This window comes from Lepisma saccharinum, chromosome 4 (assembly GCF_977018435.1).
Source record: "Lepisma saccharinum chromosome 4, izLepSacc3.1, whole genome shotgun sequence".
In the NCBI taxonomy this organism is placed as follows: domain Eukaryota; kingdom Metazoa; phylum Arthropoda; class Insecta; order Zygentoma; family Lepismatidae; genus Lepisma; species Lepisma saccharinum.
The window spans coordinates 73,592,641-73,610,822 of record NC_139232.1 but is presented as its reverse complement, the minus strand read 5'-3'; the positions used below and the strand labels follow the sequence as shown (position 1 = coordinate 73,610,822).

Below are 18,182 nucleotides of genomic sequence, written 5' to 3'. Positions count from 1 at the left end.
ATTGTAGGTATTGTCAATATCAATATTAAAGGCACTGCCGATATTGATATTATCTATATTGCACAGCTTGTCTCCAAAAGAGCAAAATGCTATAAAATTTTCTTGGATTTTAAGTTCTTCTACCTTGGTCACTTGAAAAATGTAAAATTGAGGTGGCACTGAAAGTTTGCATGACTTCTAATCATTTAAGTGAGTTTTTCTATGTATTAAATTCTGCAGAGATTCGGAGGGTTCAGTTCATCTGCCATGCATTTTAATCCCATCTGTTACACTACTGACAAGACATGAAACATCTAAGTCACAATTTGGTAAGATGAAAGTACAATACTATATGTACAAGCACAAGGATTGTGTATACTTACGGAAAATGCCAGCTTCTTCTTGGAAGTTGGTTGCAAGGCCATCAATAAAAGCATCAACACAGTTAGGACAGCAAATACTACTAGTAATGACAACATTCCTACATCTCCATTATAAATATCATGTCCACCTGACATTATTATTGCACCTACACATATACATAAGATACCTGTAAAAAGATGAATAATACAAGTTACTTAGAATATTTAATTCCATAACATTTACAATCAATGCATCAGACTTGAAACATAATATAACTGTTGAAGCATACCTGGGATACAGATAACAGAAATTAAGTGTTTAATTTTAATAGCTCTGGTTACAGTGTGCTAAGGAGTAAGGTACAGTCTCTGGAAAAAAACACAATTTTCCTACAATTTTACTTATGAATTTGAAATTCACTGCCTGTAAGAAATTACTTCAAAATCAAGAACCACTGTCATTCAATAATTTTGGAATAGATGGGAGATGTATATATAAATAATATTACAAGAATCACTTTTCTTTGCAATTTTATTTCACCTACTGATCATGATGAGACACTGCCTTTTCACATTTATTTTCTGCAGTACTAATAAGGACTTTTTAGATATTGTCCAATGCATATTGTTTAGCTAACATTGCCAGTCTACAGAAAAGTAGTTAAAATCACATTCTGCAAAGCCATTCTAGGTTTTAATCCTGGACAATGTATAAAAGGAGGGAGGGGGAGGGGGAGAGAGAGGGAGAGAGGGGAGAGGGAGAGAGAGAGAGAGAGAGAGAGAGAGAGAGAGAGAGAGAGAGAGAGAGAGAGAGAGAGAGAGAGAGAGAGAGAGAGAGAGAGGAGGGTGGGTGGGCGGGAGGGGCACAGACTCAAACAAAAAATGTTTGTTGGCTTATGCACTATACCAATGGCAATGCAAGGCTACCAACCTTAGATATCTTCTTACTGTCTAGATTACAGGCACACCATAAATAGAGCTGCCATTCTGTGTAGAAGAAATGAGCCAAATTTTTTCTCCTATGCATTTTTAAAGAGAACAGTGGTTCCGAGAGAGATAAAAGGTAACAAAGGTAAAGTTACACCCTCCACATTGTGACATGCAAGGAAGACATATGGAAAATGTGGGCCCACACATTCACAATCTCAAGCATTTGTGGAGGTGTGATCAGCACCAGATTCCAGCTACCTTGAAAACCCCAGGTATTCATTTTCAGGGTTTTTACCAAAATAACAAATCCCAAATTCTTTACTTTCTCATGATTTTTTCTAGATCTGTCTACTTTCTCTTGACCTTCTTTTCCCTTTTTCTTAACATTTATTTAATCGCGCCATACTTAGGTATAATTGCAAAATTAAGAAAATATATATTTTTATTTAATGAAAAACCCTTACCACAAGGGAAAACTGAAGCTGTACATTAACAAGAGATTTAGACTTGCTTTAATTGCAAAAAATAATGCTTCAGACTTCATCCTGGATGAGGAATGGCCACATTACTTTCTTTAATATTTATACTTAACTAATTTCATGCATACAAGAATGTAATTCTTAAGCAACAAAGTGAACAAATCTTAACCACATATCAATACAATTCTAGATTTCAAAATATTCAATTTTAAAAATTCTAGTACAGGTATATAACAATGTGCATATTTTCTTCACTTCTCAATTTCTTTACTTTCTTGAAATACTTGACTGATAGATTTTATAATTAGAGGCTGGGTAAAAGCTGCTCCATACATGGATATTACTGGAAAAATTCCCCACCTGAAATCACCAACCAGGCAACTGAACCTGGGTCTCTCATGCGGCATTCAGACAACCTACCAACTGGACCACTGCAGCTGTGGTTGAGAGAGAGCTATCAACATTCAAGGAATGAGGTAATTTTTGTTTTGGAAAATTCATGAACTGAGTTTCTCATTCTTGTTTTATAATACCCTACTAAATCATGATGGGCCATCCAAGGTTCTGGGTTCAAATCCCAGTGCATTCCTTTGTGTTCGCCACTTCATCAATTTGACCTAATCATTATCATATCAATGCATTTAAAGTACAAAAATAACAAACACCAATACAAATAAATGGATCTCACTAACTTTTGATTTTGATTTAGTTTATTTTACTTCGCGTTTTGTGCCTCTTGGCTAATTTGCGAAGATGGGGATGAGTGATGAAATGATGAAATTGATGAATGGACATTCACAAACAACCAAGCCCGACCGGGATTCGAACCCGGGACCCTTGGCATCGCAGCGCGATGTGCTAACCACTCGGCCACAAGGTCGGGCGGATCTCACTAACTTCCCTTGTTGACATATGATACAGATATCGAGAGGATTTAAGAAACCATTTCGTACACAAACTGAAGATAAATGTTGTGAGTGGATGGTAGAAATGCACATGCAAGAAGGAAAATATATATATATATATATATATATATATATATATATATATATATATATATATATATATATATATATATATATACACACACACACACACAAATAATGAAGGAGACAGTAAACACTTACCACACGAATAGAAATAATTCAATATCTCGCGATCTGAGTCGCATTTTCAAGAAGGTAGATAAAAGATCGACGACACTGTGAGTAGAGGCACAGAATACTGACCATAGCGTCTCTACTGTCAGTGTTGCCAGAAACAGTTGAAAGGAAACACGAAATACTTTAGCCAGTGTTTACTGTAAGGTGGGTGGGTAGTTTTGGGGAGGAGAGGAAAGAGTTACTGGTTGGCTAGGTTGAGTCCGGGGGGTATAGTGGCGTGCATGCACCCTCCAACTCTGATCACCCAATACCACCCTCACATTACGAAAATCAGACATACCCTCCACTCCCTCCTCCCCATCCTGCACAGTGATCCCGAGACCAGAGACATCTTTCGGGAAAAACCTAGGGTCGTCTTCCGTCGCCCCCCCAACCTCCAAAACATCTTGGTCCGAAACACCCCCACCCCTTCCGCACCCCTTCCCCCAGCCCACAGGTGCAACAAACCCAGATGCAAGACCTGCCCCATACTCATCACCTCCCCCACCCTCCTGATCCCTACAGCGGCAGGTGAGTTCACCCTTCACCCTAAGGGCACCTGCCACTCATCCAATCTAATTTACACCCTCATCTGTCAAATCTGCGGCAACTTCTACCTAGGCGAAACCTCCACCCCCTTGAATCTAAGGATAAATAATCACCGTTCCTCCACCCAAAACTCCGATTTCACAGTTGCCATCCACACCAACAGCCATAACACCACCTTCAATAACTGCTTCCGTGTTGCCATCATCCACCTTTTACCCCCCCGCTCTGACACATCTTTCCGCAGGCGATGGGAAAGGGCCTATATAGCAGGCATGCACGCCACTATACCCCCCGGACTCAACCTAGCCAACCAGTAACTCTTTCCTCTCCTCCCCGAAACTACCCACCCACCTTACAGTAAACACTGGCTAAAGTATTTCGTGTTTCCTTTCAACTGTTTCTGGCAACACTGACCGTAGAGACGCTACGGTCAGTATTCTGTGCCTCTACTCACAGTGTCGTCGATCTTTTATCTACCTTCTTGAAAATGAGACTCAGATCGCGAAATATTGAATTATTTCTATTCGTGTGGTAAGTGTTTACTGTCTCCTTCATTATTTGTATTTATCCGCCCTTCTGGCACCATTTCTAACCCTATTCCTGTGTGTATATATATATATATATATATATATATAAAAGGTGATTACTTTATACATCATAGGGGATAAAAATAATATAAAAATTCTATATATAGCATATAGCACTAGAGTATGCATAAGTCTGTACTGATCCAATATAAAACGGTAAACCTTTTATTAACAACCTGATGGATTCAATCGCCTTCTTAAATACTGTACAACTCTAGTGGATTTTGCCTTAGAGAAAGTAGTGGTAAATTAGACACCTATTTCACAAAACTTGAGTACATTAAGTAAAAGAACAAAATGACAGATTGGTACACTCATTTATAGATTGTTTATATAAATATAAGAGCCCTAATTTTAACAGCACTGACACCGATGAATCAAAATGCATATACGTATTCAGTAATGATTAATTATTCTGTCCCTTTCTTGTAAGATGAGTTTATCCTATTTTTTTAATGTTGAGTACATGCAATAATAACACACACATTAAATATCAACAAGGCTCCAATCACAAAACTTCATCAATTCAAGACTGCTACATTGCACTATTCATTTATAAATTGGATAAAAAGAAAGGAAATAAGTTTGGTAAGAGGACTAAAAACAATACTGACATTCACACAAAAAAGGATATCATAAATGAGAAAAACTTACAAAAAATAAATATTTCCCATTTTACAATACTGTATGATAAAGATGTGGGTCTCTCATTTCTTCCCATACAAAATATTTGCCTCAACACGACTGAAAGTGTCCTATTCTCTCTGGAAGTGACTAGACCTGTCGACTCTTCATACACAATTACATCTTCATCCGATTCATCACATTCAAACCTGGGAAAATATAGTATGTAAGCTAAGCAAAATCAAACTATTTAATTATTTTAGGTAAAAAATCTACAGTAAAAAGTAAATAAATTAAAAAAATAACATTTTTATTACATGCAAAATGTAATGACAAGCACAAAACAATCAAAGCAAATTAAAAATTATTTGTGTTGCAAATAATTGCCTTCAAAATCATGCTACTTAAGAAAAAATTGAAAGCTTTAAAAAAACATGCATTTTTAAAACTAGCAGATTTTATAAACTTTTTAGTCATTTTAGGATTCCACCTGTAAAAAATTATTATAAAAGGCAGACTTTGCATGTTAAGAGTACTAGTGTTCCGCAATAATACACTTGTGCATACTGTGCTGTGGCCGCCATCTTGGAAAATGGCAGTCATTTTTTTGTTTTTTTTTAGCTGTATTTCACAAATCACTGAAAATATTGAAAAAATCATCCAAATAAAACTTGGAGGGCCTCCATGATGATGGTATAATGGTAATCAAGGGGTCCAGGATTTTATACCTGGTGGGGGCACATAGTGATTAAGATACAACCTTGAACAGTAGGTCCAGTCACAATTAGTCTATCTGTGCATAAAAGTAGACCTAAAACAAAAAAAAAAAAAAAAAAAATATACATATTTTGGTTATTACCATTTTTTAGACACCTATAACGGTTATGGAGCTAGTAGCCTGAGAAAAATTGGAAAATTTGCAAATTAGAGTTCAATATATTTTTATTTGGGAGAATGCATGTGATTCCGTAGTGTCTTTTTCAGAAGTAGCAGCCTTGAAGAAAATGTCCTGTACAGTTATCTTTGGTGGTGGTCGTTTTAACTTCAGTGAATGTGTGCCATGAACAAGTTATGATAGCAGCTTGCAATGAAACAAGCCACTTTCTAGACCATATAATAATTTTATTGGGGATGAGACTGATTAATGAGTACTCTATCAGTATCGGCCGATATAGGCATATCGGTGTATCGGTTTATCAGTAAAATTACCGATTATTTTACCGATCTGATATATCGTTAAATATCTGATAATTTAGTGCAAAATTCTGCCATTTTGTTGTAATTTTCTCCATGCCCTACTTTCTAAAAATGTAAATGTATAAATATGTAATTTCTTTTTCACTGCAGTCACCTTGAAACACACATTTATTAAGAAGGTCAATGAACCTTCAGGTTCTTCAAAGACCATTTCTAATTTTATATTGGATCGGTAGAATATCGGTTGTCGGTATCGGTAAATTTTATATCGGTATCGGCCAAAATTTCATATTGGCCCATCCCTAAATTTTATATAGTTTCTTATTATGAGGGGTAGTTTAAAAACAATATTATCTGAAGGGATTTTTATTCTAAAGATAGAACATAATATGTACAGAAAGGGGGTATTCTTCCACTATTTTTCAACATAGTCCCCACAGATAATGATGCACTTGTCATGCTGCTTCAAAAGTTTGAGAATCCCGGTTTGTAAAACTGTGCGTCCTTATTATGAACGAATTGGTAAAGATTTATTTAATTGCTACATTGGCGGTGAATTGCTTCCCTCCCGATGCCTTCTCTAAAGCAGAGAAGAATTGGTAGACACTGGGTGCCAGGTTGGAACTATAGAGTGTGTGATCTACTACACTTTACTGCCCATCTTGGAACTTCTGGCACCATTGCTGCACCATTTGCTTCAACACACTTCCATCAGTCAGTTATGAATTTCGGTACTGGACGTTTCACATTCCATTCATAGCCATCGACACACCTCTGCTCCGCATGCCTGCCAAGTACATGCTGCTTAGCTTTCTTTCTCTGAAACAGCACTCTGCTTTCAAACACATCTATGGTTTCTGGGAAATAATACTATGAGATACTATTTTTCGACTATCCCTCATAGGAACAATTTAAAATGTATGCATATTGTAAAAAAATATTATTTTTAAAATAATATTTTCAATAAGAACTGCCGACACACAGAATGGCCAAATCATTAAGAAAATATATTTTATTACAAATTTACTAACTTTGAATGTATTGCATAATCAATAAAATTATACATCAACAGATGTTCTAGCATGAATCAGCCCACCCAGTGACCTCCCTAGCATCGTTTTAGCTTTCCAAATCTGCAATTACCTTAATTAGTGATTGAGTACTAAAATTTGTACAAGCTTCAGAAATCTTTACAGTTAGCATTAGTATTGCAGCAAGCAAAAAAAAAATAATCCTTTCCTATTTACAAACTCCAAGGTTCTCCTACTGCTGTAGATACTTATAGGAGCTTATGATTTAATTGCACTTATGACATGACACCCGGAAATCAAACTTCTCAACTAACTCAACACATTACAATTCTGTTCTTAACCCATATGGATGGACGTATGGATAAAAATTATCCACACGGTTTTAAAATATATTTTTTGAACATTTCCAACGAGTGTCTGAGGCTACCCTTCTCAGTACCATTCCATTGAACTTTTCTGACTATTGGGACCTTGATTTAGCTGTGAGACTTGGGTAGTTCTGTTTACAGAGCTATAGAAACATTGCCTGGAAAATTTTCACCCAACGTGCACTTATGCATTTCAGATTGGTATATCAACATGTTCTTTTTTCTCTCTCTCATTTTATCAAATGTGTAATACAAAAAAAATGTTCAAAATTAATAAAATGAGTTTAATAAATAGAGGTAAAGTTATTTAACAGCTTTAAAACAATTTGGACTTAAGAAGGAATTTTGCATGTGGGTAAAATTTACCCAGGGTGCATCCTTGCATCCGTGGAGAGTGCTCATCTTACCATCTCTGTTCCCCATCTTTATCGATACATAATACAATAAAAATATTTAAACCTAATAAAATTACTGTAATCAATGAAGGTATTATTATTTACATGTCTTAAGAAATTGTAATTTGGATTTACGAAGCAATTTTGCTTGCAGGTGAAATTTACCCACCATGCAACCCCATGTCCTGGCAGTGAACATGCATCCTGCTGAGTTAAGGAGCTTCCAGACCAAAGTGACAAGCGACACTTAACCACAAACTCTGCACACCAGAATAGGCACTTTTCCTCCAAGTCTGGGAAAAACAACAATAGACTGAGGCGATACAATGTATGCTGTTGAGTAAAAATCACAAAGAAACACAGCCCAAGTGATCTGCAAGAAACAAGTGACATGTGGAACTTATCATGCCACTCTTATACAAAAGATTGCTTTTATTTATGAAACTTCATTTCAAAGTGACAAGTGTTGCTCACCACTTCTGTCTGCAGGTTCTCCTAATAAGATTAACGAAATAACATTGGCAGTTGCCAAGATTATTAGGGCTGACTTCTTCTCTTATGAAAGATACAAGTCAAGTGTTACACCTTGAAATTTCAATTCCAATAAAAGCACAATAGATGAACGTAGCATGCATTGCAAACTCATATACATTCACGCACTTATCCACCACACACAAGCAATTATACATGACATAAAAAAAATAAAGCAAAAAGAAAAAAAATCCATACCCTACTACAATATGCATACTAAGCTGAGGCTCCCTCACCCTGTTTTACAACATACAAAATCACAAGAAGCCTTACATCTCCTCAAACCCTCCATCAGCTTTCCTAAGTAATCTGTATCCACCCTGTTCTTCAGAAATATCTGCTTCACACCTATAATTTGCAACCATTAGTTCAAACAAAACACTGTTCAGACACAAAAATACAAAAAAGTAAACAAAACCGGTACATACGTTCAGACACATTACATACCACCCCATTTGTATACATGCTTCTTATTAATAAATGCCACCTTAATAAAAAAGTGCAGTTCACTTCCCCAAGATCCTAGAAGATTTTTTTTAAATATGAAGAGTAGAACTAACTAACTTCATATTAAAGTTGAATATAGGAAAAACCAGAAAATAAGCAACACTTACCTTATGATACTGTAAAACACATGGACAAGCACTCCCATGTCAAAGATAACTCTGTAAATCATTTGGAGGTAGTCTTACTACATACAGAGACCACAACAATCAACCGTCAAAAATGTTATCCTAATTTAAATAATACATTCCACACAGGCAACAAGGTAACGTTGCATTAGACTTTTTGGTAGTAAAAATATATAGCAGTGAGAGAGGAAATAGGGAAAGTATTATTGCATGCATGTAATCATGGAAATGTACTTGGATTTGAATCCCTCTCAATATCTCAAAAACAGAGTAACCAATAACAGTCTATTCCTCCATTCACAAAAGCACTAGCAGGCCTCCTGGATGGCAGCGTGGTTACATTGTTGCCTTCAAGGGATTCTGAGTTTCATTCCTGGTGGTGGTACATAGTAGTTTGGATCCCACTTTGAACTAAAAGAACCCATCTGTGATTGAAATGACTTTAACAAAAACTCAAATCAAAAGCATTAGTTGTCAAAAGGAATATATTAATCCCTTAATTTAGCATGCAGTACTCTTTGAGGACTCCTGATAACAATCACTATTTTGATGTTTCAATAGACTCATGCAAGAAACCCTCTGATTCTTAAGACATGCACTACAGTATTTCCCTAATTATTTAAAAAATTGCCCACTGCCAGCATAAATGCTATTGTTCAATGCAGTTGGATTCACATGCTGACTCTTCAGACTTCCAATAAGAATGAAGAAGAAAGGGAAAACCAGAGAGGAATGGAACACATAACTTGAAAGGAAGAAGATGATGCAGTGAAGTGAATGTAGGGTAACCTCTTCATGATCCAGGTAAAATTCAAGTATCATTCCAGGTTTTCAAGGTGAATTTTCCAAAAATTCAAGGCCAAAAATAATGATTTTTATAATAAAATAATTAATTTTAGACAGTGATGTCGATACTTTGAAATTGAAACATCTTATAGTTCGGAATATTTATACATCTTAATAAATACATTCTCCATTGGAACTTTACTATATAAAGCTACCAGAGTATTAATTTAAAATATTCAAAATTTCACGAGAGAAGGATTTAATCAGAAAAAAACATTTCTTCTCACAAAGTCGTCGCAAAAAAAAAAAAATGCATTTATGATGCACAAATCGCATCATATTTAAACTCTGCAAAAATCCTGTGTGTCATTTTGTGTACTCTGAAAGAAATACAGACTCTGTAAAAGTATCAGTGATTAAATTCCAACAGAACAGATATTTCTGATATTTATACTGGGTATATCGACCAATATAGATGCATTAGTAGCAGCATTGGTTGAGTCCTAATTAACTTGTATTAATATTTTACAATAAACATTTATGAATACTTTCATTTGTATCATAGTAAATATATGAATAAATCATGGATCCCAGACTAAAGACACTGAAAACTAACAATAAGCCATGATTGATGACTCTATCCTCTTGAATGACAAAAAAAAAAAAAAAATCTCTGCTTTACCCCTTGAGATCCAAAATTAGACAACCACCTCACCTAAGGCATATAAAACTAACAAAAATTGTCAATTAACGTAAGTGTAAATGTTGTATGTTACATTTAATGTTTAAAAAGGTGATTATCCTCTCCCATGACATTTAGAATGAACCAATTAACCCAGATATCCAAGTAACAATAAACCGTTCATTAATGGAATAGTAAATGGTGATAATCCCTACATTTTTGTTGTTTAAAATAAAGTGACCACTCTCCCTTAACCCCCTGACAATCTCTCAAAGTAATGATACAAATCTTCAATGAAGCTGGTGACAGCTAAAAATGGGCATTGTAAATTAATATAACCATTTTTCAATCTGTGAAAAAAAATCTTCTGGTTTTGGGCTAAGTACGCTAGATTTTTAAGTCCATCAAATTTTACCTTCATTGTCGGAACTAATTATATTAGAAATAGATGAGAGCATGCAAAGACTACATAATAACTAGGGCTAGGATATTTATGACCTAAAAACCAACTATGCAAAATAAACAATAACATGTATGACAAAAAATAAAATTTTGGCTCAAAAGTATGAGATAGAATTGAAGATAAATTTTACTTTAAAAACCACTGATTAAACAAAAATCAGCCATTAAATAAAATGCTTATAACTAAGGACACAAATTTATGTTAAATTAAAACTGGCAAAAACAATAAACATCAGTTGTATAAAACAGTAGAAAAAAAATTGGCATTACTCTGCATGATTTTTTAAGTTCAATGAAACTGACAACTGTGATGGAGTTGAGGAGGAGTAATATACTGCTCGACATTCATATCTCCCATTACAAACCTGATTGCAACATAAACATGCAGATTGAAAAATTTGCACATTTCTGATCAAATTCAGTAATATTTTTACTTAAAACTATACCATCTGAAATATTATTTCACCACTGATGTGTGGTGACTTCATATATACCTGTGGAAATCTACATTCATGGACATATCTGCATTGTAATGACCTCAATGAAAATCAATGGTACAATGCAACCCAAAAGTGTATAATGAATATTGTTATAAATACTTTTTTTAATTGTAGACTGTATTTATTCTTTACTAAATTCATGTCAAAAGTGTAGATTAATACCACGGACCTTGATTTGAATAGTTTACGTGTGTTTTGATGGTGTTCAGGATTTACTCACTAGGTGGCAGTAGTCTGCGATGCTTTCACAAATAGTATGATTTTTGCTCAATAGATGGCCTTTGCTGTTTCTGTGTGCGTAGATAATGTGTATTGGTATGTAAAAATTAAAGCTGATTACTTCAACATTTTATTTATTGTCATCGTGATAATTGTTACGGCAAAGCAATACTTGTGTAGAAAATAGAAAGATTTATGCCTTTAATGTGGACTTAAATTGAAAGAAGTTAATTGACTTCAGGGAGACTTAGTGTGCATAAGATCTCTTGGAAATAGAAGAAGAAGAAAAAGTGTTGACCGGAACTGGAACTTTTGAACGCGCCTTGGGACTAGCGGGAAGGATGGGGAACGAAGGATGTTGCAAGGGAATACGCACGAAGAGGAATCGAACGATATCGGATTTATTAAGATAGTGCGAGTTGTAATGCATATCACGTTTAAGCACAAGAGTTTGGGAATCACGTACATGTACAAGTATTGAGACGAACGACTGTCAGATCGGAAGATATGTGAAATTTTCGGCCGGCTGTCATAGTCCCATGGTTTGTATTTGCAGCTGTGATGTAAGTACAAAATTCTTCTTGTATTTAAATGACAACCGGATGGTTGTTTAAGGAACTTTGAAAACGTTACGTTCACATCTTCTACGCATGCTAGCATTCGTGTGATGCGTCTTATGGCCATAATTCGCGAACTTCTTGCGTCACAAATCTTGGAATATAACAAAGGGTGTTGCGCCGTCATTTTGAAAACAATACGATTACGAGAATTTGATGAACAATAAAATAACTGAAAGGAATAAGAATATGGACCTATGTTGTGTATAAATTAACATTTCAGATCTCTTTATGGTAAAAGTGAAATATGGTGATTTTCGCTCCAGGTCATGTGACCTTTTCTCAAGTAAATGGGTAACTTATAGTTAAAGTATGGAACCTCTCACAGCTGATATCAGCTTTTATGTGTAAAACAAGTTGTCTGAAAGCATATTTTCATTTATTGGTTAAACTTGAAATCTGTCCACCTTTTTTTTTTATTATTTTAATTCTCCTATTGCAAGGGAGATCATGCTTGGGTTGTGATTGTGTAAAGCATTCTATTTTGATTTACGTGTTTACACAGACATGCTTGATTATTAAAAGCCCAGTTGAACATCATGAAAATCTGTAGTTTCATGGGCACTTTCTTGTATGGATCATTAACTTGAACAATGACGTAAAGTTTGGTGTATTGTGGATTAACGTCTGTATACCTGAAAGTGATTTTTTTTTTTTTACATTCTCTGTTAATAAATGGGTATTTCTGAACCGTGGTGTTACACTTTCACCTAAATAATTTCTCAGTGTATAGATATTTAGTAATTTGTGTACTAATGACAGTCTTCACTTCCAGGAGGGAGGGGAATTCTAATTCACACTGGTCATCATTAAACATCCTCTTTAGATATAAACAGAAATCTTTGAGGGTCATCTTCAAGTGATGCGAGGGATTCAGAGTAATCGCTGGTAATACCAATTAAATTAAAGAAAAGTTAGGAACGGCACACATGTGAATTAAATGCAGGGTGTCCCATGGAGTGGTATATCTCTTAATGAATGATGACACATAGGTTGTGAACATCAGTTTATTAAAGATTAGCATACAACTTGTAGTAATGATAGATTTAAGTTAAGGTTCGGTTTGATTGGCAGGTTGTGCGAATTTCACGATTAATACTTATATTTTTAGAGAATTTTCAACTGTGGCTCACCTGTCATAGCTGGTGGGTTTGTCAGTTTGGTATTTAGTCGGGAAGTTAGGGAAAAGTTTGGGAGATAGATAGGGGTTCCTTATCACGTGGTTGAATGTTGGATAAGCCCTCCACTGTTAGTTCATCATAAGTGTTTGCGACTGTACACAAGGTCACCATGTATTGATTGTCAACAAAGTTCAATTTATTTTGGAGAAGCAGAACATTGATGTAGATAGTATGTTTTACACAACAACATGCAAACATTTTCTCCCAATCTTTGATGCAAGGAATAGAATAGTCTTTAATCCAACAAATATAAACTCTAACTACAAATAACAATAATATTCTAATTACCTGAGAAGCAATACACATGCTGCTACCAGTGTATAAGCCAGTAGAGTGCCTATAGACATCATATCAACTAGCTCCTCTAAATTAAATATTAATGCCATGGCTCCTAAAATAAATTTAAAAAATACGAATGACATAAAGTATACTGAGTGATGAACAGTTCATGTTACTTAGTAGAAACTATCATTGTACAACAAAACACTTAACAAAAATAGCATAAGCATTAAATATTTAAATACAGGGTGTCCCAAAAGTCATGCAACCAAGACTCTGAACACATGAAATCATGTTCAAACAACAAAAAATCATTTTCGTTATTAATGCTAAAAAATATCCACATACACAAAGTTAATATCCAGTGCAAGGTTCATGTCTCTATCGCTTTTTGTACAAAAGTTACATACATTCAAAGTCTCGGTTGTATGACTTTTCAGACACCCTGTACTAATACAGTAACAGTGTAAAATTTTCAAAATAAAATTTAGTTATTGAGTTGATTAATTGATTCTCTACTGGTATTGACCAATAGGGTCATATTGGTTTAATAGTAAAATTACTGATACTTTTACAAATGATGAAGGAGACAGTAAACACTTACCACAGGAAAAGATATACATTGATATTTCGTGACCTAGGTCACATTGTCATCGGAGAATAAAGAGGTGCACAGATTCACGAAGTATAGGAGCACAGAAAACAGCGTTGGTACAATGTTGCCAGAGAAAGTTAGAAGATAGGAAACAAATTTAAGGTACTTTCATCAGTGTTTACTGCATAGGGCGGGTGGTTTTGGGGAAGAGGGGAAAGGGTTATTGGTTGGCTAGGTTGAGTCTGGGGGTATAGTGGTGTGCATGCCTGATATATAGGCCCTTTCCCATTGCCTGCGGAAAGACGTGTCTGAGTGGGGTGGGGGGGGGGGGGTAAAAGAAGGATTATGGCGACATGGAAACAGTTGTTGAAGGTGATGTTATGGCTGTTGGTTTGGATGGCAACTGTGAAATCGGAGTTTTGGGTGGAGGAGCGATGGTTATTGATCCTAAGGCTCAAGGGGGTGGAGGTTTCGCCAACGTAGAAGTTGCCGCAGATTTGGCAGATGAGGGTGTAGAGGAGGTTGGATGAGTGGCAGGTGCCCTTGGGATGAAGGGTGAACTCACCTGCCATGGTGGGGATCTGGAGGGTGGGAGAGGTGATAAGTATGGGGCAGGTCTTGAACCTGGGTTTATTGCACCTGTGAGGTGGCAGGGGTGGTGTGGAAGGGGTGGGAGTATTTTGGACCAAGATGTGATGGGATGGCTTTTTTGGTGTGGTAGGGGTGTGAGCTGGAATAGTTGAGATACTGGAGGTGGTTGGTCGGTTTGATGTGTATGGAGGTTTCCAAGTGGTCTCCCATGATGTGGATGTCCACAGCTAGGAAGGTCAATTGGTCACAAATAGCTTGTAATTTTTTACAAAATTCTGCCATTTTTTTATTATTTTAATGAATATAAATGCATAATTTGTATGCTTTGTTTTGAAAAGTAAAAGTCTATATATATTTTCAAAGATAAAACCAATTGCCGTCACCTAGATAAAAACATTAAATGTGTGGGTTAATGAACCCCTAAAGCTCTACATGGAACATTTGCAATTACATATCAGAATATTAGATTAGTAGAATATCAGTTATCAATATCAGTAAATTTAATATTACTACTCTTTTGGTATTGAGACAAATTTCATATTGGTCCATCCCAAATAAAAACTAAGGCATATCTTGGATTCAAAAACAGTATATTGTGACCGCCTACCTATTCTCGTAGCACTTCTGGCAACTGGAGAATCGCAGGGGACCAACTTCCTTACTGGGATTTTTACCTTTCAGGTTTTTGTCACATACGCTAACTCATGCAAAATGTCAAAAACAAATCTGGTGTTAGTAATTTCAGGTTTTTATTAATTTTTACATGCAAACATGCTTGAGATTTATTAAAAAACAATCCGATTCACATGCATCGCAAAAACTTACAACCACGGCTTCCATCGTAACTAGAAAACTATGACAGATCATAAGTTCTCTAGTTGAAAATGTTGTATATAAAAATAATCACGCTGTACAAATTACAACTTTGCCAGCAATGTGTAAAAAACTACAATGGCAATCATGCTGTATGAATTATAACTTTGACAGCAATGTACAGAAAAGTGATATTGGCAATCGCATTGTATAAAATAGAGGAATAGGAGTGTGGAGATATGCTGTGTCTGAGCGGAATGGAAGCCATGGTTGTAAGTTTTTGCGATGCATGTGAATCGGATTGTTTTTTAATAAATCTCAAGCATGTCAAAGTCTGGGATGAATGTAGTTTTTGATTTCTTGAAACAAAAGGGTCTATTCAATGATGTCAATCAGAATAAAATCACAGTCCAGGCAGACATACACCAGTTCAACTCGTTAAACTAGTTACGAGCTCATGTCAAAAAGCAGGTGATGTGAGTGATGCGATAAATCCTGCTATTCATTTCATAAACTTAAGTGAATGTGATGAAATAAACTGCAGTGCTGAAATTAAAAATTGTAAGCAACCCATAAATACTAATAGCAAGCTTAAACCTTCTGCTCACATAAAAGTAAGAATAAACAATAAGGAATATACTTCTTTACTTGATAGTGGCGCTGAGGTCAGTGTTCTCTCAGAAATCCTGTGGAAGTCTATTTGTAGTCAGGCTTCTAAACCACGGCTATTGCCAGTTACAGGTATTAAATTAGTTGACTATACAGGGAAAAGGAAAGACAAACTAATAGGTTCCACTCATTTGAACGTTGAAATTTGTGGACTTTCCTTTTACATTAAATTCCTGGTAGTCAGACATTTAAAAGTAGACATTATTCTCCGTTTAGATGTCCTATACAATATTGATAGTACTTTAGGCTTTGTCCAGCGAGGCTTACTCTTGTAATCGAGCGAAGGAAGCAAATTCTCCAAATTTATCGCTGTTTCAAATGAAAGTTGTCCGGAAGAAGAGTTAGATTTCAGACCTTCTGTCTCTAACATATCCCCACAGTCATCCTCTCATCCTTCTGATGAAGACTTGTGGAGAAGGGTTAAAGAGTGTGAACATTTAAATGAGTCACAAAGGATAGCTTTATTTCAGTTGTTAAAACAATATAAAACATTGTTTTCTGAATTACCAGGTCTCTGTAACAAGTATACACACACAATAGAACTGGATACTTCCACACCAATAGTTAACAAAAACTATCCAATACCATTAGCATATAGGGACGAAGTTGGCAGGCAAATAGAACAAATTTTCAACTTAGGCATTATTGAATATTCTGAATCAGAGTACTTATGTCCTCTCCTAGTTGTAGTCAAGCCCAGAGGAGGCATTCGTCTCTGCTTAGACCAAAGAAATATCAACAAACATGTCAAGCTTGAGCAATTACATCCTATGAACATAAATCAACTCTTAATGAGTTTCCATGGATGTCAATGTTTGTCCTCCCTAGATCTGGTTAATGCTTTCTGGCAGGTCCCCTTACACCCCAAAGCAAGAAAGTATACTGCTTTGAGTTTTCAGGGAAAACTTTACCAGTTCACAAGGGTAGTGTTTGGATCAATCAATGGAACGTCTGCTTTCATTAATGCTCTGACACGAACCTTGGAAGGTACGGAATCTTTTACAGTATGTTATGTAGACGATGTAATTGTCAAAAGCTTGTCTTTCGAGCAACATCTTTTTCACTTAAGACTTATTTTTGACAAGTTACGAGATGCCAACATGACACTGAGACTGGACAAATGTAGGTTTTGTCAAGTCAAGGTGGAATTTTTAGGGCATTCTATCAGTGCACAGGGTTATGAGAAATCTCCCAAGTATGTTCAAGCCATAAAAGACTTACCTGTCCCTTGCAATATCAAGCAACTGCAGAAAGTCTTGGGAAGTTTCAATTGGCTATCAAAATATGTTAAAGATTATGCCATCATGGCACATCCCTTGTACCAGTTATTGAAAAAAGGCAAAAAGTGGGAATGGGATGAAAGTGCACAATGCTCCTTTGAGTTGTTGAAACAGTCCATTATTGCAGAAACAATGCTTTACCATCCAGATTTGAACAAACCATTTTTTGTTCAAACTGATGGATCAAATATAGGCATTGCAGGATATTGTTTTCAACTGGTAGACAACAACATGCGTCCGATTGGATTCGTGTCAAGGATGTTGAAACCTTTTGAGAAATCATATACATCCACTGAAGTAGAAGTGTTAGCAATACTCTTTACACTGGACAAATTTAAATCTCTATTGTTAGGTAGAAAATTTACTGTTATCACAGATCATAAATCCCTCACGTGGTTAGAATCTGCACACACTTGGAACAATAGGCTGACTAGATGGTTTATTCAAATACAACAGTACTCATTCCATGTCGAGTATTGTAGAGGTAAAGAAAACCTCTTGGCAGACCTGTTGAGCCGATCTTTTAATGACCATAATAATGAACTCATATTCATGAATAACTTTGAGTATCTTGATGAGTCATTAATATGTGATAAAAACAATTTTGTTAATGAACAAAATAGTGATCCGTATTGCAGTGGTGTTAAATCTGTTATCACTGGTTGTGAAAGTTCACAACAGAGCAAACATCGAAACTGGAAG

At 35.6% G+C, this 18,182-nt stretch overlaps 1 protein-coding gene across 4 annotated transcripts in view; it reads right to left on the bottom strand.

Annotated features, from left to right (window-relative positions):
- Positions 1 to 18,182, bottom strand: part of LOC145986579 (uncharacterized) — a 115,510-nt gene that overhangs the window by 8,416 nt on the left and 88,912 nt on the right. For 3 of the 4 annotated variants that reach the window (XM_083120745.1, XM_083120744.1, XM_083120747.1), the window contains 4 exons: positions 13,542 to 13,644; positions 8,448 to 8,522; positions 4,683 to 4,861; positions 363 to 529 (listed from right to left, as the gene is read on the bottom strand). In XM_083120745.1, the coding sequence (XP_082976871.1) occupies positions 363 to 529; positions 4,683 to 4,861; positions 8,448 to 8,522; positions 13,542 to 13,644 (524 nt within the window). The remainder of the gene's footprint in view (positions 1 to 362; positions 530 to 4,682; positions 4,862 to 8,447; positions 8,523 to 13,541; positions 13,645 to 18,182) is intronic. The other variant, XM_083120746.1, reaches the window with a different exon arrangement.